We start from the raw sequence: 23,173 nt of genomic DNA on the forward strand, positions 1-23,173 counted from the left end.
TAAAGCCATAGGAGAATCTGAGCTCCTGTCCCCTAAAGCACTTGGCAAAGGGAGTTCTGCTCACGGCTAACGTGTCAGCGTGTAACTTCTTGATTTAAATGGATTACACAGGCAATTCGGTTGGCGCACGTTCCACTCCTAATAAACAAATAACAGTTATTGATATATTTAAACAACAACAAAATATTCAAGGGCTTGGATTGCTCAGGGAAAGCTTGAGGCAGGGACAAAACGAGGTGCTCTCACTTCCTTCCTCACCCAGCAGCAGGTTAATGAGAAAACAAGGGCTGGGCAAGAGCCCTGTCAAATTCCCAAGCAGCCTGCATCCATGTGCACTCACACTTCATTAGCATCTCTGCGGGAGATGGAAGGGGAACTTGGAAGACCAAAAAATAATTAGGAGGGGGTTCAAGAGGTAAGACGAAAGAAAAGTAGAACTACTGGGGAAGAACTCGGAAGAATGGTGTGTCCGGGAGATCCCAGCACAGGAAGATCAGATGGGGTAAAGAAATATGTTGGGGCTCCAACCTTTCCACAAAGAAGTGGCCTGCTTGGCCACAGCCCACCTGCGGAAAGAGGCATTTCTGGACTGCTCTTTATTTTTGAAAACTCTGCTGCTTGTTTCTTACAAAAGTTAATGCTGAAGATTTTCCTTGTGCAACTTAATTGTGAAGTTGGGGCAAGGGCGGCGGGGACCTTTGGCATTTTTGGAGTAGGATGCTTGCCACCAGCAAGAGCAGGCTCCTTCTTCCTTATTTATCCAGGAGGATAAACAACAGCGCTCGCCTCTTTGTGTCAGGGATGCACACAGGGCGCAACACGCTGAATGTTTGTCCTCGTGCAGAACTGCAGCGCACTGCTGAGCTCGTCGGCTTAGTCCTGCGCCAGCCGTACTGCCTCTGGTCCTTAATTTTCTTTGCACTCCTGCACAGCTCAGTGTGACATCTCCAGAAATCTTATCAACCCAATTTTAATACAGATAATTAACTGCACTGAGACTTTGGACAGAGCGGCTCCGCATGAACCTCGCAGCAAACAGTGGGGGGAATTACTGGCAACACAGTGGGCACAGAACCAGGCTGGTGAAGCTGGCAGGGACAAGTAGGGTTTGATTTTAATACACAGCCACTTCTGAACTAATAGAGCGAAATACAAGTGACATCGTATGCCAAACTGGCACATGACAACTATACTTCATGCCCTGGCTGGGTATTTCAAGGTGATGTCAGATTATGTATTATAAACCCACCATTTGCAAAGCATTCATCCCCAAATCCCAAGCACGGTCCACAGATACGAGTTGGTCACACGCAGAGGCCCTAATCCTGCTGTCACTGGCATCACCTGGGGGCTGTGAGAGCGGCAGAAGTTCCCTGGAGCACAGGATTATTCCCTGAGCTGCGCTGTTGTGTAAAGCCACGAGGACCTAAGGGAACAACTACCAACCTTCTTCCTCAGAAACACTACGTACGCTCACGGCAGCCAACGCAAAACACCGCTACCACTTGAAAAAGCAGGAGGGGAGCTCAAGTAGTTAGCCAAGCTGAAACTGGCCTTTTCCTCTAACTTCTCTATTCCTTCTGCAACCACCGGAATCACGAGACCAACGCTGACTTTGCAGCACGTTTATTAAGCGTTCAAGTTATTCTCCTCTGATGAGCCGTTCCATGAAATCCCAAGATCACAAGTGCTCAGAGCCTGGACTTCCCATCTTGTTGCAGAACAATGTCATTATCGCTGCAGAGTGTCTCTGGGGGTGGCAGAAAAATACGTATTCTGTTCAGAAATACTCTGCTGAGTTAATAAAACTGTGCTCTCTTACCACATCTCCGAGTCTAACCCAGCTCGCTGCACTATCACTGGGCTCTGAGACACTGCAGATAATCAGATACCTCCACTGGTGTGAGCAAATTACTGTTTGGGATGAACAGAAAAGATTCTTAATGGCGAAAATAACCCAGAAACTGAGGTGTAGATGATATATTTAATTATTCTGGAGTTGCACTGTATTTTCAGCTGCGGCTTGGTCACTTGCGCCTTAACAGCTTGCCAGGAGTCAGACGGGTCAGTCCGCTGTGCATAGGGGCAACCAGGAGACTGCTACTGGCTTGTTATTCTCCCACATCTGGCCTCTTTATCCCTGAAACTGCTTCACGTCACACACAAGGATCTTCTTTTCAGAGACTTACATTTGTATTTGTGTCCATGAAGCCCCAGAGCATTTGGAGGCAGCTCAGCACGTCCTGTCTGCGGCAGCCTTTGAAGCTGCGAGGAAGGACTGTGCATGCTGAAGGAGCTCGCCTCCATCGCGTTGAGGATAATGCTTTGCTTTTCCATTGCGTCTTTATCAAAGCAATTTCTAAGCAACTGGTTATTGTTGGGCCTGAAGTGCAGAAAGCCAGACAGAGGTGAGGGCAGAGTCAACAGCAGAAGAGGTTGGGAAAGAAAACACTATCTGCCAAACCAAAGCTATGCAAACCTTCCCAAAAACTAAAAATCCAAATAGCCTTGGCCTCGTGGGACTGCCGGGACGTGTGGGCTGAGTGTGTGCACGGCACACGGGCTTTCTCTGCCAGCCCTTCTCACCTGCTGCCTTCTCTACACGGGATGAAGGCCCAGACTGGGCAGGGAGGAATTTCCCCGGGTTCTTTAGAAAGAAAAGGACACTTGAGACACTCGATAAGGGAGATCACTGCAGTCTCCCCCTTGGATTTCCACTTCTTTTGAGCTCAGAGGCGCACTCAAATCAGACGGGTGGGTTTGCTTCCGAACGCTCGAACCAAACTTGCCCCACACTGACGGGATGGGAAAGAAGATGTCTAAGCTCTGCTCCTGACCACAGTCCCAGTCCCTAACCCCTGTCCCACCACCAGCACTGCCTCTTGAAGGGCTTTGCTGGCCACAGCTCCGCAGACACCATCCCAGAACCTCTACGCTGATGATGTTACAGGAATTGAGGCTTTGATTAATCAAAAAAAACAGTTTTGTTCTGGCTTTGTTTTCAAGGAAAGCTTTCCAAAGGTAACCAGCTCAACCTGCTGACAGACGCAGCGGTTGTGGCTCAGACAGACAGAGGACAACAATGTCCCCCCACGCACACACCAGTGCATACACACACACACACAGTGCTGCTGGAAAACCTTATTTTTAAACTCTCTCAACAACCATACTTTTTCTCCACACTATTTAATGGTATTTCATGCACCTAAAAAGCATGCAAGACATTCTGCAATGGAAGACCTGATTCCTGACAACTAAGGTCCGGCCCGAGAGTTGCAAACAGGTAAGCTAAAATAGTACCAGGTCAGCCACAGAATTGGTGGCATTTTTCAACTGATTTCAAGCTCTTGTCTGAACCCTGTCTCAGCTGGTGGGATACGAGCGTACGCTGAAAGTTAGCCATGCACTTAAGGTCTTTCCTGAACACAGACAGACATTCACAGGTATCACTTAAAGCACCCAAAACAGGAGCCCTTGCTCCTCATGTCTGTGAGGAGAAATCCACGTCCCAAAAAGCACTTCAGAGCTCCCAAAATCCCTGAGATGACCCCACATATGCTCAGGTATTGCCTTAGGCTGGAGCCTTACAGTTTAAGGTACTTAAGACAATTACCGCCCCCCCCCTTACAAGAGCTGTGAGCAGCTTTCCTCCCCAAGTCTTGTGAGATGCCTGGTGCTCCCAGGGCAGAGCTGTCCCCACCAGCCCAGGAGGTGTCACCGGGATGACAACAAGGGTTACAGGACCAGGTATGTCCCACTTCCCTGCTGCTGGTTTGCTAGGTGGCTCTGGAGCACAGTGGGGGCTCTAGGAACCAGAGTAACTGGACTTGGACGCATTTCCCTGGGGCTTGGGACTGCCCTTGGGGAAAGCCTCTGGCACTGAACACCACATTATCCGAACAGAGCCAGGCACACACAGCCAAAGTCCCAGGCTGTCCTGCTGGATTGTCCCATGGTGACATCCCGCCACCCAGGGACCTTAGCAATGGGTGCCCCGCAGCACTCGCGGGTCTGAAGCCCAAGGGGGGATGGCAGGACCCGAGGGAAGTTCCTCCACTCACAAGAGGGCTGGAGGTTTGCAGGCACGGGTGTGCGGCCGGGCCACGAGCCTGCCAGCATCCTCCACCGCCCAATGGCCAGCAGTCCGGGTGCTGCTGGCCCGCCTGGGGCCACAAGTTTAGAGGCAAAACTGGCCCGTGAGAGCACAGATGACCCGGGATGGGGGAGGCGCAGTGCTGGAAGCCAGGAAAGTTTCAGGAAGGGAAAAGGGGGTGTTTGGGGAGTCCTGGGAAAGGGGGGAAAGGAGAGAGGAGCCAGAGGAGAGGGAGAGGGAGAGGGAGAGGGAGAGGGAGAGGAGAGGAGAGGAGAGGAGAGGAGAGGAGAGGAGAGGAGAGGAGGAGAAGGGGCGAGGAGACAGGAGAGGTCGGTGCGACCTGTCAGTGCCGGCACCGGCAGCCCGGGGCTCCGTGCGCTGCCACGGCCGCCATCCGCCGCCGCCGCCCGGCGGGTACCGCGGACAGCGCGCTCCGCCGGGCCGGGCCCTCCCCGCCCGTCCCGGGCCCCCGCGGCCGGATCCTGCCCCGCCGGACCCCCCGGGCCACGGCACAGCGGGCCGCCCCGCGCCCAGCCCGTCCCCGCCGCCGCCTCGCCCCGTCCCCGTCCCCCGGCGCGGTGCCGACCTGTTGCGCGTCCCGCCTGCTCCCCGCTCCGGCCAGCGCCCCTCTGGCCTCAGAGGCTCCTCCTGCGGATCAGCCAGGCCAGCGCGGCGGCGGGCGTGAGGGCGCACAGCAGGCACACCACGGCGGCCAGCCGACGGCCGGCCGAGGGGCCGCGGCCCCGCGCCTTGCGCCGCGCCGCCCGCTGCTCCAGCTCATCGCCCAGGCGGCGCAGGCGGGCGGCGACCAGGCGGGCGGCGGCGGAGGGCCGGGCGGCGCGGCCGGGGCTGCAGGGGCAGGGCGCGGGGGGGCCGCCGTGCAGCGCGCAGGGGCACATGGCTGCGCCGCCGCTCGCCGCCGAGTGCCGCGGAGTGTGCGGGCGGGCGGCAGGGCCGGGGCGGCGGCGGGCGGGGGACGGGGGGGTTACATCATCCCCCGCGGGGCGGCGCTCGGCCGCGGGGAGCGGGCGGGGGGGACGGGGCGGCGGGGAGCGGGCGGGGGGGTTAGGGGGTGAGGGGGGCGGTGTGGGGATGGTGGGACGGTGTGGGATGGGGGGACATTGTGGGGATGGGCGGACAGTGTGGGATGGGGGGACAGTGTGGGATGGGGGGAAGGTGTGGGGATGGGGGAAAAGTGTGGGGATGGGGGAAAAGTGTGGGGATGGGGGAAAAGTGTGGGGATGGGGGGACGCTGTGGGGATGAGGGGACAGTGCGGGAATAGGGGGACAGTGTGGGATGGGGGGGACAGTGTGGGATGGGGGGAAGGTGTGGGGATGGGGGGACAGTGTGGGATGGGGGGAAGGTGTGGGGATGGGGGAAAAGTGTGGGGATGGGGGGACGCTGTGGGGATGAGGGGACAGTGCGGGAATGGGGGGACAGTGTGGGATGGGGGGGACATTGTGGGATGGGGGGAAGGTGTGGGGATGGGGGAAAAGTGTGGGGATGGGGGGACGCTGTGGGGATGAGGGGACAGTGTGGGAATGGGGGGAAAGTGTGGGGATGGGGGGGTGGTATGGGAATGGTGGGACAGTGTTGGATGGGGAGCGGTGCAGGGGTGGAGGGAAAGTGTGGGGATGGGGGACGGTGTGGGATGGGGGGACTGTGGGGATGGAGGGGACTGTGGGAATTGGGGGTGGCATGTGGGGATGGGGGGACAGTGTGGGATCGAGGGGACAGTGTGGGATATGGGGACTGTGGGGATGGAGGGGAGAAGGGGGGATGGAGAGGACAGAGTGGGGATGGGGGGACAGTGTGGGACAGGGGGAAAGTGTGGGGATGGAGGGGACAGCGGGAGATGGAGAGGACAGTGTGGGATGGGGGGACTGTGGGAATGGGGAGGGACAGTGTGGGATGGGGGGCAGTGTGGGGATGGAGGAGAGTGTGGGATGAGGGGACAGTGTGGGATGGGACAGCGTGGGGATGGGGGGACTGTGGGATGGGGGAACAGTGTGGGGATGGGGGGACTGTGGGATGGGGGGACAGTGTATGAATGGGGGGACAGTGTGGGGACGGAGGGGACAGTATGGGAATAGGGAGGGGCCGTGTGGGGATGGAGGGACAGTGTGGGATGGAGGGGACAAGGGGGGATGGAGGGGACAGCGGGAGATGGAGAGGACAGTGTGGGATGGGGGGGACAGTGTGGGAGGGGAGGACTGTGGGGATGGGGGGGACTGTGGGGATGGGGGGACAGCGTGGGGATGAGGGGACTGTGTGGCGATGGGGGGACAGTGTGGGGATGGAGGGGACAGTGTGAGATGAAGGGGATGCGGGTGGGCAGTGAGGGTATTACATAGAGCTGGAGGGGATTTCATCACCCAAACCGTTACTCATTCTGATCACATTTCGGGTGGCCAAAGAAGGAGTGCACACCGTCCCTGCCAGCCCCCAGGCACTGACCCAGGGGGATGTGGAGCCCCCCCAGCCATCAGTGTGCAGGAGCAGGGCTGGGACCCCCCAGGCACGACTTCCCATCGCATGGCAGCCCTGGGATGGCAGCGAGGGCTCTCTGTGGGGTGGGAATCACCCCAAACTCACCTCTCTCTTTTCCACCTGGCAGGGGGGCTGCTGCCACCTCCTTAGCAGATCACCCTGGCATTGCAAAGGGGTCTAAGGGGACCCTCCTGGGGCTCCTGTTCTTCCCAACCTGCCTACCCTCCCCGGAGCAGCCCTGCATCGCGCTACAGGGGCAGCTCCTGCTCTGCAGCCCCTCTGTTCGCAGGGTATGCACCTGGGGAGAGCCTCCTCCAAGTTCAAATGATTTGTTTTGTGGGGAAAACCCGGTCTTTCATGGGGTTTCTACATACAGGAATTCCTCCTCCAAATGAGGCAGTCCAGGTTTTTCCTGAAATCCAAAATGCCGGTTTGTGTTCATGAAGTTGGGTTTTGTGAACTGCACGGGCAGGAACACGCTGCGAAGGGGAAAAACCAGCAAGTGACTGCTGAGGATGCTTGATGGCGGCAGCTGGAGGTGGACATGAGGGTGGAGGTACATTGGCACAAGCTGCTGCCGAGAGCAAGTGTTTTAGCATGTTAGCGAGGACCAGCTGTTTGATGTACATGTATAAGTATCGCTTACCTGTTTTATTTTCCCAAGCGCCCCACGGTTGTGCTGAAGATGTGAATGCTCGTGGCCTTTCCACTCCTCTGGGCGGCTGGACTGGCTGAAGCAGCATTAGCTCCGTGGACATGTTCAGTGGTTGGGGTTAGCCATTGTTTGGAACGCAGCCTTTAAGCAATGAGGTGGGTGGATACCGGCGAGGCATGGAGCAAATGCACTTTCCTCCCCAAAGCACCATGAAAGCTGCAGCTCTGGGGACGGCAGAAGGAGGTGGGGGTGATTCGGGGCGCCTGGAGCAGCATCTTCCCCGGGAAGTGTGATGGACACGCTGCGGGGCAGGACCACCCCTGCACACAGGCTCCACTTCAGACTTGGCCAACAAAATGGGTGGAAGAGATGGGCCGACCTGGCCCCGTCAGCCGGTGGCAGAGGAACACGCTGCCATGCCTCCTCCATTGGCAATGGTCCCGCTTGGCGGCATCTCTTCTGCTCTTCTGGGAGCAGCTTTTCCCCCGTGGGGACAGACGGTGGCCCTGGCTGGCCCGCAGCTGAGGGCTTCCTAGCAGAGCCCAGGGTGCCCACACAGGACACAACACATGACACCAACAGCAGAAGGACACGGAGCTGTTGGAGCGGGGCCAGAGGAGGCCCCGGAGCTGCTGGGAGGGCTGGAGCCCCTCTGCTGGGAGGACAGGCTGAGAGAGCTGGGGGGGTTCAGCCTGGAGAAGAGAAGGCTCCGGGGAGACCTTGGAGCCCCTTCCAGTCCCTAAAGGGGCTCCGGGAAAGCTGGGGAGGGACTCTGGATCAGGGAGGGGAGCCACAGGATCACAGGGAATGGTTTTACACTGGGAGAGGGGAGATTGAGATATGAGGAAGCAATTCTTTGCTGTGAGGGGGGTGAGCCCCTGGCGCAGGTTGCCCAGAGAAGCTGTGGCTGCCCCATCCCTGGAGGGGTTCAAGGCCAGGTTGGACGGGGCTTGGAGCAACCTGGGCTGGTGGGAGGTGTCCCTGCCCAGGGCAGGGGGTGGCACTGGGTGGGCTTTAAGGTCCCTTCCAACCCAAACCATGCTGTGATTCCATGACACCACCCTCACTCCAGCCCTTGTTCAGCTGCCAACAGCTTTCCAAGACCGGGCCGTGGCCGCTGGGCCAGCAGGCCCCTCAGCCCCACGCCGGCCCCTCGTGTGTGGGCAGCCCCGCACTAACCCCCGGCCGGGGCACACAAAATGGCGGCCGGCAGCCCCCCTCAGCCGGGCCCTGGCGAGCCCCGGCGGCAGTAGGAACCTTCGCGCGGCGGAACGCGCGGGCGCGGGGGGCGGTTTCCGGGCCGGGCCGGCGGGAGGCTGGGCTGGGCCCGGCCCCGCCGCCATGGCCGCGGGCTCGGCGGAGCTGGAGCTGTTCCGCCGCCGCTGGCGGGAGGAGCTGGCGGGGGGCGCGAAGCGGCGGCGGCGGGAGGAGGAGGAGGAGGAAGGGGCAGCGGCGGCGGAGCAGCAACCCGAGAGCTGCCGCAGCGCGGAGCCGGGCGAGCCGGGCTACCTGGCGCTGGCCCGCGGCCTGCTGGACGGCGGCGCCCCGGCCTGCCGCAGCCCGTCGCCCGCCCGCCCCGCCGAGCAGTCCGCGGGGGACGGAGGCAGCGATGGCGACGACCTGCTGGGGCAGCTCATCCGGGACCTGGTAGGGCTGCGCTCGGGGGACCGGTGGCGGCCCTGGGGCCCGGCCTCGGGGCGGAGGCCGGGCCAGGCGGGGAAGCGGCCGGGGGGGCTCCTCGGTGGGGCCGCTCTGAGGGGAGCAGAGCAGGGCCCGTCCGTGGGATGAGGCAGGAAAGGGGGGGTGCTGAGTTTGGGGCTCTCCTGAGCTTGTTTAAAATTTTAGCTTAGACTCACAGCATGGTTTGGGTTGGAAGGGACCTTAAAGGCCACCCAGTGCCACCCCCCTGCCCTGGGCAGGGACACCTCCCACCAGCCCAGGTTGCTCCAAGCCCCGTCCAACCTGGCCTTGAACCCCTCCAGGGATGGGGCAGCCACAGCTTCTCTGGGCAACCAAAAAGCTTCTGAATATACTCCATCTTACAAGGGTTTAACCCTGCCAAATCTACTTTTCTTTTTAAGAGGGTAAAAAAGGATTTTGTTGCTTATTCAGGCTATTTGGTGCAGGTGCAGTAATTAAGGATATTCTGCAGTGTAGTAAGAAAACAAGTATTAATTCTTTGAACAAAGGAGTTAATTTGGAAATAGTTTTAAATACAGTTCTGAAGCAGATAAAAGTTATTTTGATAACTCCTCTAAATGCAATAGAGATTTTATTTACAGCGTAGAAAAACTAGGGGGGAAACCCATTTTCTTTCTTCTCACTAACCTAACTGTGACTAATTACTCTTTGCTTAAAAAAATTAAAAGGAGCAGATTAAATTTCTGTCTGCAAGGCACAAATTAATCCATTTACAGAATTAGTGCTCCATTAGCACACAGGAGCCCAAATCTGTCTCAGAGGGGATGGTAGTATTTGAGTTTTGGATTCATTCCAGTAGACTTTTAGACAGGCTGGTGCTGACTTAACATTACTGCTTCGTTTGCAGCAGCGAGCGCTGTGCTGAAGAGAAGCTGCATGAATTTTTGGGAGGGAGGAAGACCTTGATCTGCCTGTAATGTTAAGGTTGCATTAGGATGGAATTAGCATGAGCTGTTGCTTGTGCTTTGTTGCAAACTCGTGCGTACAGTTTGGCTGTAAATACTCTCGTAGATTAGTTTTAAAAAGATATCGGTATAGCTGTTTTTTCCTCTTTCTCCCCCCTTTTTAGTGAGAGAGCTGTCGGCCTTGACTGTTGTGTCTGTACTGGTCAGTCTGTAGGCAGCCTGTCCTTCCGACGATACCTTTGGGTACGTGCAGACAGACCAGGTTCTGCTGGTTGGACGTGAGTCAGCTCCAATTTGGAAGCAATATATTCATGGTGGTGATGTGCCTGAGCTCATAAGCCTAGAGCTAATAAGCCTTGCCGAATGGCTCATCTTATTTGTTTGGGCAGCGTGTTGCTCTGAAATGGTTATGCGGCTCCTGGATCCAAGCTGGTTCACATCTGGCCAGCTTGAGGTCTGTCTGCATGTGGCCATGGAGATGTGCTCTCAGAGCTCCTTTTATTATTTTTTTTTAAATTTTTTTTTTTTGCCGTCTCTTTTGGAAATAGACGCAATTTAAATTGCATGAAAGCAAACGATCGTCTTGCGAATCCACAGCAGGGAGTGGAGCCAGTGGTCCTCGTGCAGAGGGCACGGAGCGGGGAAAGGAGACAAAAAGGGGCCGTTTGTGCAGGGGAACTGTGGACGAGAAGGGAGAGGAGCAGGAGGGTTGGCCGCAGGTTCTAGTTTAAGTAACTTTAGAACAAGTGCAAGGTTCCAGCGTTTGGAGACTCTTGCTTAAAAGGCCTAATGGGAACATTGCCTATCTTTGTGTTGTCTGAACATTTTTATCTGATGCGGAATACCATTTGCATTAAAAACGTCCATGCAGCCGTATTATACAATAGTTTTCCTGTGTGACTACTTTAAATAAACCCAGCATTGCCTATTTTGCCACCTCATTGGCACTGCAGGTTTAAATGAGCAAGGAGTAGTTGTAAAAGACACCTGCAAAGAAACAAAGGTATCGGGGCTAAGAGAGGTGCCAAGAGGCTGGGGCTGAGCCTGATCTCCTGACAGCAAACCATGGAGACAGGCTTTAGCTGAGCAGCTGATTTTGGGCAGGGGGATTGATGGAGAGTGATCAGGTGTTCGGGAGTATCAGGGGAAAACAGTAGATAGCAAAACTTCAGAATGGGTGATGCAGAAATGGTCAGAACGGGCTATTTTGCTCTCTCTAGTAGGTATAACATATAAAAATCTGAAATATCCAGACAGAAATGAGGGAGAGGACAAACTGTGATGTGATAACTGCAGGAAGAAGACTTAATAATTATGTCATTAAAACAAACAAAAAAACCCTGTAGGAAAAAATATATGTGCAGCATTTAGCTGTTAGTTAAGTAGTGGATTCTTTGCTTTTACATTTTTTTGGAGATACTTAATCAGTTAAAGCAGCAATTCTTGCAGCACATTTCTTATTAAAAAGACAGTTTTATGTTACTAACGAAAGGCAGAAACAAACGGTAATGTCTTCTCCATTCAGTTTTATATCAAAATAGCCATTCATTTTCCATCATCTGTGTTTGAAATCTTGTAAGTGAAATTAATAATGGGCATATGTCTACGAAGTGCTTACTTGTTCGCTCTTTTTGATGCTGAAACCTTAGAGAAACTTTTCTACCGGAACTTGTGTCTTGCCTTTCTGTGCCGGCAGACTACAGATAAGCCTTACAGTTCTCCTCAATTTGTTTTTTAGCTCCATTGAGCCATGAAATATTCCTTACCTGATATGACCCAGAGAGAACAAAGAGTAGCTGGGGTACCTTCATGCCAGGGTGGTCTGTCTGATGTTGTGCCGTTATGGGGTGGAGAGGCAGAATTACTTCTGCCTTTTTTTATGGAACTGTGATGGTACTGAGGATACAACATCCTTTCTTTGTACTATGGTAGCTTTTGCTATGATCTAGCTGTGCATTAAAGAAGCCTAACAAACTATTTTCTCTTTTTTTCTTTTCAGAATGAAATAAATGAGGTTCCTTTCTTTGATATCCAGCTGCCTTATGAACTGGCACTGAAGATATTTCAGTACCTGGGCAAGACTGAATTGGGAAGGTGTGCTCAGGTAAGCGCTGCTGACAGTTTGCTTCTCTGATACCACGTAAAATTGGCAGAAATAGTCAAGAAACAGTCAGGCATCTTGATGCAAGGGAGATGTGTGGCAGCCCTCGTAGATGTGCCGATTGTGCTTTTGCTTATTGAAAATAATTCCAAAGCTGCATTGAAAAAATAATAGTGAATGAGCTGAATTTATAGCTTGCAGTTGAGTAGAGTTAAATAAAACATTTGTGACTTGGACAAAAGTGAAACCTTAAAATTTAAATAAATACTTGCAAAGATCTTTTGATTCAAGTGAATGTGTTTAGAAACGAGTGTCTTGCTGCAATATTTGGAACTTAACGCTTTTCTGTGCTAAGGGCATGGCAAAAAAGCTGTTCCCTCCATTTTTCAGTGTGTGACTTGAACCATAAAAATTGTAGTAGTAACTTTTGTCAGTAGTAACTTCATGTGAGGCTAAATTCTTAAATGACACTGGTTTCTTCCTTCCCTCCCTCCCTGCCCTGGCAAGGGATTTATATTTTTCTTCGGTGGGTGATACTTTAGATAATGCTTTCACCAGTCTGTAGTCAGACATGGTCCATAATTTATGTGTCGTTATAAACTGCCCGTCTCTTCAAGTATCTTTATGAACTTCAACACTCATACGCACCTGAGTATACTTAGGGCTGTTCAGCCCATGCTATTGAGCCTCTTTATTCAGGAGCTTCAATGATGAACCTCCTCACTCAGTGAGTCTCCAGTGTGAACTTAATTGGGAAGCACTGATTACCTTGTGAGGCAGAGTAGAATATTGTGGATATTCATTGCCAGCTTCTCCCATGGCCACTCTTTAGTGTTTCAGGTTGGTCTTCATTGAATTCTTACGTACAAAGCACATCTTGCAATTCCACAAAAATCCAACCAAAACCATTCTTTGTGTTACATTCAAACCATGCCCTGGGCTGTTTGTCAGAGAAAGGAATATTACCGTGTAAAAACTGAAAAGTGACAGACAGGGAATGGCTTTGTTGTGGATGGTAACCGAGACACAAGTATTATCCGAATGGCACATGCATTGAAATGAAATTGGGTTTGTAATGTTCAGTATGAGCAAGTGATAGTATTAAATAGCTACAGGTGGTTATTGCTTAAATCTTTGTCTTGCTAATGCCTTTTAGGAGTAAGGGCTGTTAGAAGAAAAATAACTCCTCTTGCAGGGTTTCTGTTGCAGAGGGGTGAAAAAAATCTCTAGGATAACTTTTTGGTGCTGTCCAGGAGACTGAAGCTTTCAGATATGCTCGAGTTTCTGTCGTTTGAGGTAGAGATACATGATGAATAAAGGCTGCATCCCATGAAATGGAAGAGGGTTGCATTTTTGATTTTTGAAGTGGATTACTTAAGGTGATTCTTTCTGTATCTCTTTTTTTTTTTTTTTTTTTTTTTTTTTTTTGTTGGGCATGATCAGTTGATCATTCACTGGCTGATGAATGGCTGCGTCTTTTCCTCTGTGCTTGGGCTGCATTTGACTTCTCTCTTGCTTTGGTTTTTAACTCGAACCTATTCTCATAAGATGTGTTTAACACAGAGAAAATTTTCCGCTTTTCTCATTCGTTGTCTGAGTCAGTTGATCCTACGTGGCAGCTGACAGGTAGCTGAGCAAATGCCCAGAGTTTTACAAGCCTTTCCGAATGAGATGAATATCCAATGCTTTTACTGCAGAACTGGCTTCTTTTTAAGTGTTCAAATAAAAAGCAAAGCAATAAAAATAAATACCATTTTCATTTTTCTCTTGGTGATTTTGTTTTTTGCAGGGGGGAGGAAAGCCCTCCTCCGTTAAATGGAAAGCCCTGCTGCTTTACAGTGTTACCGTAGAAAGGTTTTTTTATTAAGGCGCCTTGGGATTTTAGTGAAATTGGGCCAGTTAGTGGAATTGGCATCAGGAACTACGTGAGTGCCTTTGGAGAAAACCTGTTTGCTTAGTTCTTTATGCCAAATTGGTAACCGACTAACAGTAAAGTAGCCTGACTGCGGAGCCTCTTTGAGATTTAATCACACCACAGACTGCTCTGGAGAACTTTAATTTCACCCTGATATTTCCCCCTCCCCTTCTTCCCCACGGCTTTTCTTTGATTTTTTGAAATTAGTACTATAAAACAACAACTATCCGTATGGCACTTGAAATACGAGAGCCATGTGCAGCATGTAAATTAATGGTGTCATCAGTTCCTGAGCTCTGGTGGGTTCGCTGTAGCTGTGCAATATTCAGTAGCATCCAGCAGACCAGTCCCTGTTGATATTCCATGTTTAGAATTCAAGGAGAAAGGTATCCAGGACTTAAAGTGTCAGCACAACAGTCCAGAGTAATGCCAAAATTTCCTCTCTGCTTTGTGCCAGCCCTGTGAGTAATTTTTGATTCTGTTCTGACCATTCAAAGAAATATCTATGCTATGAGCAACTCTCTTGTGACTTCTGTGATGTTTGAGAACAGCCAGTTCTTCCTCCTCGTTGTGACGTAGAGGGAAAAGAAAAGGAATCACTTGGGACACCACAAGTGTGACAGATTGAAACACATCAGAAGTTCTTGTGTTATTTGGGGCTGATACTGCAGATACCTGCAATTACCTTCACTCATGGCCTCAGGACCTGGCCTTTAAACTCTCAGCTTTGTGACAAGGTCTAATCTATGAACTCCTCTATATACCTACAGTTGTTACCAGAGACTGCATAAACTGCATTCTGGGGTGTGAAATGCTTCTCAACAGCATGTACTGAACTTTGGCAATGCTGTGGCAGTTTTATTTCTGAACGGATCAGTGGGAAATTGCCTTGAACTGTTAGCATTTTCAGCTGGGAGATGGTTTAGAGATGTCTACCAACACGACAATTGTGTATGTATCTAGGACAAGGGAGTCTGTTTCTAGGAATTTAAGAATTAATTGTCTTGCATAGATCAAGAATTTCAGATGCTTTCCTCTAGAGCTTATGAAATTGTCAAACTGTTAGGCCTTTAGTGTTTATACATTTTAAGGAAGAAAATCTCGTGTTGGTTTTTTTTTTTTGAGCATACTTTTGCGTCAAGGTGGTATATGGGTAAAAGTAATCATCCATCCTCCTCGTCGTTTAGAAAGAGAGCAGTAAAACAGATGGATAAGGATATTCTGGGCTCAAGATGAGACTTAAAATAACATTATGGCTGTGAATTGAAAAGATGAGCAGCTTCCACCTGGTAAACGTGCATCTGGATGGCTTTGGATTAAATGCTACTTGGCGCTACATGTTGTACTGAATTGAAAGTCCAGATACTTCTAATTGAGGCCCCTGGCTTCAGCGAATGAACCTTGAATATGTCTTTGTGTGACCAGGGAAGAAAATAAACCTAATGAAACAAAGACAGTTATCAGACGGAGAGCGATGAATAAACCTTCATTAGGATTTGAGCCAGTTGATTTAGACAGGATTAGACGAAATGTAGTATTTGATGGAAGAGGTGGGTTTTTTAGTTCTGTTTTCCTTTTTCTGGGGAAAAAAAATCCCTCAAAGACAAAAACAAATAGCAAAACCTATGTCAACGAAGGCCTTTGAAGTCCTTCAGAACATTATTACTTGCTGAACTATAAGATATAAAACTGCTCCTGCATGGAGCTCAGGGGAAACCAAAGTTCCTTTGCTGATAACAGTCGAGAACTGTGGTAAAAATATAATAGGAGCACTCAAGACAAAATGAAATTGGGGACCCGAAATTTATAAACAACTCTGTAAGATGTTGTCATTGATCGTTGCTGGAGTTTTTATGTAGTGTAGATTTGGAAATAATTATGTTTGTAGTTTAATAAGAGCCTTGTGTGTCTCCGCTACTCTCCAACAAGCGGAACGTATGGGTGCGTATAAATAAAGCCGTAACGCTCTGGCTTTCGGGGCCTCACCTGAAACTCTAAGTCAAGCAGATCTAATAAAGCTGACTCCAAGCCAATGGCTGGTTTTAATGCGGCAGCTCACAGTGGTGCTGTAAAGTGAAATGCTTGAGACACTTTTATTAGAGATTTCTTGCAGCTGAGGCTCACTCAGTGGGGCTTTTACAAGGGATTGTCGTGCCAGTTTTGGTGCATTAAGAAAAGGCTGCGTTAGGGACCCTTTGGAAACTCACGCTTGTAAAGCAGCAGGATTCGATGTAATTTGATTTAAAAAAATCATAATAGGATAGGATCTTTATTCCCCTTGAATGTTTGTTCCTGAAAGTTGAAAGGGCAGTCCAAATTTTATGTAGTGCCCCCCCTCCCTTTTTTTTTTTTTTACTGTCTTTATAAAATGCTTTTAAGACCTTGAAACTAGAAAGGTCTGTGCAACATTGTCTATTTTGGCAAACTCCAAAGGGGGGTGTGTGTTTTGTTTTGGATTGTTTTTTTTTTTTTTTTCCTTTCTTTTTAAAAGCAAGGCGAAAGTTGGTGTAGTTGGGCTTTGTTTACTTCTGCTTCTGTGTTAGCCTGTCCCTCCGTGTCAGCAGAAATGTGCTGCTGTTACGGGAGGGGGGGCAGAGGTGCCCTTACTGTCAACTGCTCAACTCCTGCAGAACAGCTGCTTTTTCGGTGTGTCAGCAAAAAGCTGGCGGGTTTTTTTCCTTTTTTTCCCTTTTTCTTTTCCCCCCCCTTTTTTTTCTTGACCAATAATATGTGGATTTATATTACTTTAAAATCAAATTGAGAGCAAATTCCCCACTAAACTGTAATGGTTTGAAATTTGGATTGCCCCCCCTCCCCCCCCCCCCTTTTTTTTCCTTTTGCTTTTGAACTTCCTGAGCATGTCCCTGTAGGGACAGGAGCATTAAGCCCTGCATTTTTATTGCAGGATGATGTATATTCTTCTGTCTTCTAGGGAAGACTCGGTGCCATTTCTGTCATTTTTAAGGCATTATGATTGCCTTATCCAGGTTGTTTTCTTTGTCTGATGATGGAAGGGGATTGTGTGTGTCTGCTAGTTTGAACTGAGGACTAACTAGAATATTATTTCTGCCGTTCTTGGATATTCCTGTTTGAGAGCTGCTCTTGTATGTGGGTATCAAATCTTAAAAACATCCACAGGTTACTCAGTCCACCCCCCTTTTTTTCATATTAAACTTTTTTTTTTTCTTTTCCCTGGAAGAAACAGGTCACGAGAGATGTCTTGTGATGCAATTCTTGATTCCTAGTGGGATGTTGGTTTTTTGAGAGGAGTAAGGATAAACGTGTGTCTTTACAGCAAGACCAACCGGCCATACCATGTGCATGATGACTAGCAGCTTCACAAAGCTTTCGTGGGGAGATCTGTGCTGCTTTTTGCGGAAGATGCCGTCCTGCTGTTTGGGGGCTAAATACTATGCAGGCAGCTTTGGGACCACGTGAGTTGGTTTTGCACTTGCTGTGACCCAAGGAGACCTGTAAGACATCGTGTCGCTGGGTCTGACCTCCTCTCTGGACCTTAGTTGCTGTCTCCCTGCCACGTTGCGGGTATTTCTGACTAGTCAGTCTGGTCTGATGCAGACTAAGGCACGCTCTTCCAAGCCATCACACGTAAAATTTTACAGATCGCGTTACAAACTCTGAGATGGCTTGATTTATTTAAGGGAGAGGGGTTTGGTTTTTTTTTCCTAACCTCTGTAAGCCTCACCGCATGCTTTGTTGCTCCAGTGGCTTGTCTTCTGCAGGGACTTCTTGCAAATCTCTAGCAGCCAAAAAGATCTCATACTTCCAGTAATTCTCAGGATATATAATTTTGTGAAGCTACGCTTTGTATTTGAAAGCTGTGGTTTTAAGAAATCCGAAGCAAGATGTGCATGGCAGTGGTAAAATACAAAGGAAACTAATCTTATAAAACAATGAACAAGTAATATTCATCTTTCACCCCGCTGTGCCATGTTGTATCTGTGTGTAAATGTGTAACAAATGGCAAGTAAACATGAAGAGATGGTTCTGTGAGAGTTTGTATCAATGGGAGACCTGGATTCTTGGTGTAATCTTGGGACTGAAATGGACATTAGACGCTTAATTGTAAGTTGTTAAAAATGATGTCAGTCTGAGAAGGGTTTTTTTAATCTTTTGGAAGCAGCGTACAATTGATTGCTGCTTTCACCAGCAGCAGTTTTCATTGGTTACATCTGTTTTTTTAAATTAAGAATTACAGGGAACAAACGCTACTTAAGTTGGCTCTTACCTCTTGAATCTTTAATTCGAAGCCCACAATTGATTATGATGAAGCTGTTCTCTCTGAAATGGACAGCAACTAGAGGCTACTTGAAAAACTTAATAATTCATTCCTATTTATGCATACTGTAATACAATAGGTTATAAATCACTAATGTCATACACCTAATCAGGCATTGTCAGTAGGACTTTAGAGATACTGTGGTGTGATCTGAGAGGTTTCCTTAGCTACAAATATGAAGATAAATTCATATTTTTGCTCTAAACTTTCCATGCTGTCTTAATTGCTTTCTTGCTGCTTTTCCCTTCAAAAATTTCTAATACACCGATATTTCAGGTTGGCAGTGTGGCCACTAAACACTGGTATCCGTGTTGCGTGGAGTAGAAACTCAGTTATTTTCAAAAGAATCCACAGAAAACAAGCGTTTTGTGAAAGGCGTTCTTTTGCACGCTGTCAGTAGTATATTTGTTTAGATAAGAATTTAGTCTCAGCGCAGGCCTGTGTTGTTTTATATGTGTATATTTCAGGCGTTATTTAAATAATTTTAGAAGAAATCTAATTTTTACTTATAACTTTATGCTATATATATATAAAAATTTGATTTCTAGGTCAGCAGGACATGGAAGGTACTTGCAGAAGATGAAGTGTTGTGGTACCGGTTGTGCCAACAGGAAGGATACCTATTAGATACGAGCATCTCCGATCATTCCTGCTGGAAGCTCGCCCTCAAGAACTGCCGTGCCAGAGAGCGCACTTTGAAAACCAACTGGAAGGTAAAAGGGAATTTCTTTAATGTGAGCCAGATGCTGTAGAAAAATGGGAACCTGGTTCAAGCAAGTGGTAGTGAAAAGTTGGATCTTTTGTATTGCAACTTCAAGTTAAAAGGGGAAAGCTGCTGAAGGATTTATGAGACTGCCCTAGCTGTAATACCATTTTTTCTCAGTGACCGATTACTTTTCGGAGTGAGTCTTTCTGTTTGCCATGCTGCTCCATTGACTTTGGTGAGAGAGAGATGTTTTCGCTTCGAGCATCCCTTGATAATGAGATGATCAACCTTAAAAATGAAGGCTCCTTCCCCTGCTCATTACATATCCTGGCTAAAAGAAATCTATCTTTTTTTTTTTTTTTTTAACGATACTTGGTTTTCTACCTAAAGATTATGAATGATAATGAAGAGTGATAGCTTCTTTCTCCTTCGTTTCTGTCTGTAGAAATTCCAGGAGGCAAGCATAAAATAGATGGGTCTTCCCTCTCAGCTGCACTGCGACTTGTCAGTAGCAATAGCAAAGCTCGGAGTTTTCCACGAAGCAGCAGATTAACTTGTTTGATGAGTGTATTGCAGTCCCAACACCGTGTCTCGTCTTTCTGTGCAGAACCGCATCGGTGCTGTGAGCCAGCTGCAATATGAGCTGGGGAAAATTCTGTGCGATGTACATTCTTGCGATGGCGTTGTTATTGCTGGGTGAGTATGAGGTTGTGTCACGCTCGTTTAATATTCGCTGTTTGAGATCTCGTTCAAAAGAAGCAGACATTTGAGGCGACAGGAATGAATTTTTCTGACTGCAGTTCCTTTGTGGGTGAGGTAGATTGTCCTTAAAGTGACTGATAATGACGGTTATCTACAAGTAATTTCAACAGTACAAATTTTTATTGTACTATTCAAAAAGCGCTCTCATGTGAATGTAGTCCCTGTAAAGACTGCGGTACTTTCTGATGAACTGTATTTTTGCTGTGGAAGCATCCAGAATGTATTAAATATTGTACACATCTACTGAAAAATGCTCTTTTTTTATTTTTTTTCCATAAAAATCTCTTAATCACAAGGATATTTTTATGTGCTGTGGCAAGAAAACTTTAGGACTGTTACTCTTCTCCGTGGTTATTTAAAAGACAATCTGTGGGGAAAACAAAAACCACCCAAAAACCGGGAACGCTCGAACTTCTCTTTTCCTAATATAAAGCTTTGTGAGGACCTCGATTTATTCGGTTTACACTCTTAAATACAATTTTGAGAACCTCCCGAACTCTTAGAAGAGGTTACCATGACGGTCCCAGTAGGTGTAAGGCTTTACTGTGTTCTGCTTGAATTTTACAGGTTCAGGAATTAGCAGCCCTCCAGAAGTAGTCACATGAGTAAATAAAAATGATATCATCTGGGGGCAGTCAGAGGACATCGTCCTCTAACATACCCGAGTTCCATCTTTTATGGTAGGACTTCACGTTAATGGTATGCTTATGCATGGCGGGATTACAGAAAACTACTTTAAAAATACTATATAAAATTCGCACACTCATTAGAAAGGTGCTTTGAAATGCATTGCGCGTAAATAACTCCATGTACGGGGAAATGCTTTTGAATGCTCTTGGGCAACTGAGAGCAGCAACCTAAACCAGAAGATGTCAGGAGCGAAAGGGGAATTTTAATCTTTGATTGGTTTGGTTTGCTTGTCTTTTTTACTAGATGCTCTTCCACTTGTTTTATTTCTGCGTTTGGAGGTCTCTCTTTCTATTCTTTTCCATCCAGTTCATTGACTGTCGCTTCTCTTTCTCTGCTTCTCGTGCCATGTTTTTGCTGCTGCGGAGTCTGTGACCTCTAGAGGGGCAGTGCCACACAGTGGTTAACCTAAACAGCGGCCGTGGGAAGAGCCTTGAAGAATTCCTGTGGCTGGGGTACCACAGGTTTTACCTGGACTCCTGCCTGATGCTGAGGCTTCCTCGGGCCACCAACAAGTCACCCCAGCTCCCAGTCTGCTGTGGTCCGCAGCTGGGCTCCGGCTCTGCAGCCTGACTTCTTCGTGCCCTTCAGCTTGGGCAGTGTGCTTCCTGGCCTTGGCTGGGGATCGGCACTACTGTATCTGTTCCACTCTCTCTAATGAAACCTCCTGGACTTTTTTGGGAGCCAGAAACCCCAGTTGTCTCCATGCTGCTGCCAAAACCTCCAGCTCTTCTTTTTCTTCATTTTCTCCATTGTATTCGTATCCAAACGTGCAATATGTAGACAGTAGGCAGAATAAATTTCTAAAGAATTATTAACTAAAGGATATTAATCCTGCATATTAAACTCAAATAGTCCATATTTTCGCTTGGTGTATTACAGAAGTTGGGTTTATGCACTTTTCAGACAGTCTTTTCATATTGGTTCCCCAGTTCCTCCAGTATCTCTTGATTCTTTTGGTGAGTTTGCATCAGCTGGTGTGGTGAAGGGAGGTGGTGCCATTAAATTATTTAGGTTCCTGAAACATCGACGAAAATAGGTGGGCAGGTAAGGGACCACCGAGGGAAGAGCTGCACATGCGTATCCATTAGGAAAAGCGATGTTATCTGTTTCACTCAAATTGCTTTTCAGTAATTTCCCTTCTCTGAGAAAATGAATTTTATTAATGAAGTATCTTTTGATGAAGCTATGAGCATGTATTTGATAAAACAACATGGGGAAAGCGGTATTCAGCTGTTTCACTTGACCTGGTTAGTAAATGAAATGTTTAGAATACAACACAAAATAGAATACAAACGTTATATTATTTCCTTTGCTGTTTACTACTTGCCCTTCACTCTGCTTTGGTAGCTCGAGATCTCTGAAATAATCTCTTAAATTGCTGCAAGTAGAAAACGATTCTGTGAATCTTGCCCCAAAGAAGAAGAATTTGTTGTTTTCCCAGTGATGATCAAAGTCTGCAAGGCAGCAGCACATTGTCACGCTGCCCAATAATATCTCATGGTAAATATCAAACAAAACAGACTTAAAGTTATAACTAGAACTTCCAAGGACGTTAGCAAATTCTGCAGGGAAATACTTTGTTCGTTATGTGCGTTTGGTAAGTATTCAGGATAGGTAGATTGAGGAATTTGCTGGGGTTTTGTTGTTTGTTTTTGTGTTGTTTATTTTTTTTTAATCCAAACATAACCCTCTCCTTTCTCTCCCAGCTTATAGTATTGTACTTAATGGCATTGTGCTTTCAAATTTGTCATAAAAGTGTAATGAATCTGGTGATCAATAGCTAGCTATTGCATTCTTTCAGTGCTGAAGAAGTAATTTAATAGCTGAGGTTAACAGAAGTCAATTTTCTTCTCAGTATAAATATCAATTATCTGTTACATTTAATGATTATATCTCCAGTTTCGCAAACACTTAGGTGCTTAGCTTTACATGTGAATAATCATAGATTACAGCGAGACTTGCCGTGTGCGTGAAGCTAAACTGATGCGTGACTGCAGGACTGGAGAAGTTGGCGAAGACCTTAAAGCTAATTTTGTGTGTGGCATTTTGCAGGGTTTTCTAAGCGGTGGCTCGTGGCATCATTTACCTTTCTTTTTTCTCTAGGCAGGTTGTTGTGCCGGAGAAAAATAGGGCGACTCGTTTTTTAGCAGGTTTTTTTTGCTGTCTGCCTTCGGGGAGCAGCTGCAGCGCTCTGGCTCGGCTCGGTCAGCCCAGCCAGGCATTACGCGCTGTCTCTGCAGCTGGAAACTGTGGCACTGCGTAGCAGCTGCTCCCTGGTTTCAGGAGGTTCAACTCAGGATCTTGGGAGATCAGAGAGGGCTTAGAAAAATTTAAAAAGGGATGGAGAGAGAAGTTCTCAGCAGAAATGCTGGGGCTGTGGTGTATTTGAGGTCTTGGAGCAAGCCGGAGAGCGGTCTTGCTTGATTTGAGCTTGCGCTGTGATAGACCCAGTCTTGTGGTCTTCACTCTACTGCTTCAAACTCTGGGAAGCGGAGTAATTTTTATTTTGGCTGCTGTAGAGCTTTTTTTAATCTTTCTGAAAAGGAATTTGTACCGGTTGCGGGCAGGGCAACTTAAAACAGCAGCTGTGAGTATAACACACAGAGGCATCATTTGGCTGAACTGGTTCAGGAGCGGATCTCTGTTACCTGTGTGTAAGGACGCAAAGATAAACTATCCAGGCTTAGCTCTCCCTTCGAGAAACGTACCTATTTCGTGCACTCGCCTCGATTTTTCTCCACACTGCTGCCAAAGCTCAAGCCAGAAGATGGCAGAATATCAAGGATTGATTAAGTGCAACCTGAGCTGCGCGCTGAAGGTGGCTGCTCGCGGCTCCTCTTTCTCCCAGCGCCTTGCA

General features: G+C 48.4%; 2 protein-coding genes across 5 annotated transcripts in view; one reads left to right on the forward strand and one right to left on the reverse strand.

The window, feature by feature from the left end:
• Nucleotides 1-4,728: 4,728 nt before the first annotated feature.
• HRK (harakiri, BCL2 interacting protein) lies at nucleotides 4,729-4,992 on the reverse strand. The gene has a single exon (XM_054219793.1). The coding sequence runs from the start codon at nucleotides 4,990-4,992 to the stop codon at nucleotides 4,729-4,731; it is 264 nt and encodes an 87-aa protein (XP_054075768.1).
• Nucleotides 4,993-8,543: 3,551 nt separating this feature from the next.
• FBXW8 (F-box and WD repeat domain containing 8) overlaps nucleotides 8,544-23,173 on the forward strand; it is a 53,139-nt gene continuing 38,509 nt past the window's right edge. For 3 of the 4 annotated variants that reach the window (XR_008469191.1, XM_054219846.1, XM_054219847.1), the window contains exons 1-4: nucleotides 8,544-8,886; nucleotides 11,845-11,949; nucleotides 18,707-18,871; nucleotides 19,472-19,560. Coding sequence is in view for 3 of the 4 variants with exons in the window: in XM_054219846.1 (XP_054075821.1) it covers nucleotides 8,581-8,886; nucleotides 11,845-11,949; nucleotides 18,707-18,871; nucleotides 19,472-19,560 (665 nt within the window). In the remaining variant the exon portion in view is untranslated. Of the gene's footprint in view, nucleotides 8,887-10,009; nucleotides 10,089-11,844; nucleotides 11,950-18,706; nucleotides 18,872-19,471; nucleotides 19,561-23,173 lie in introns of all 4 variants that reach the window. The other variant, XM_054219848.1, reaches the window with a different exon arrangement.

This window comes from Rissa tridactyla, chromosome 13, assembly GCF_028500815.1.
Source record: "Rissa tridactyla isolate bRisTri1 chromosome 13, bRisTri1.patW.cur.20221130, whole genome shotgun sequence".
Classification (NCBI taxonomy): Eukaryota; Metazoa; Chordata; class Aves; order Charadriiformes; family Laridae; genus Rissa; species Rissa tridactyla.

Bases quoted from the DNA above. Each gene is read 5' to 3' on its own strand.
- HRK (XM_054219793.1), bottom strand. From the start codon at position 4,992: ATGTGCCCCTGCGCGCTGCACGGCGGCCCCCCCGCGCCCTGCCCCTGC.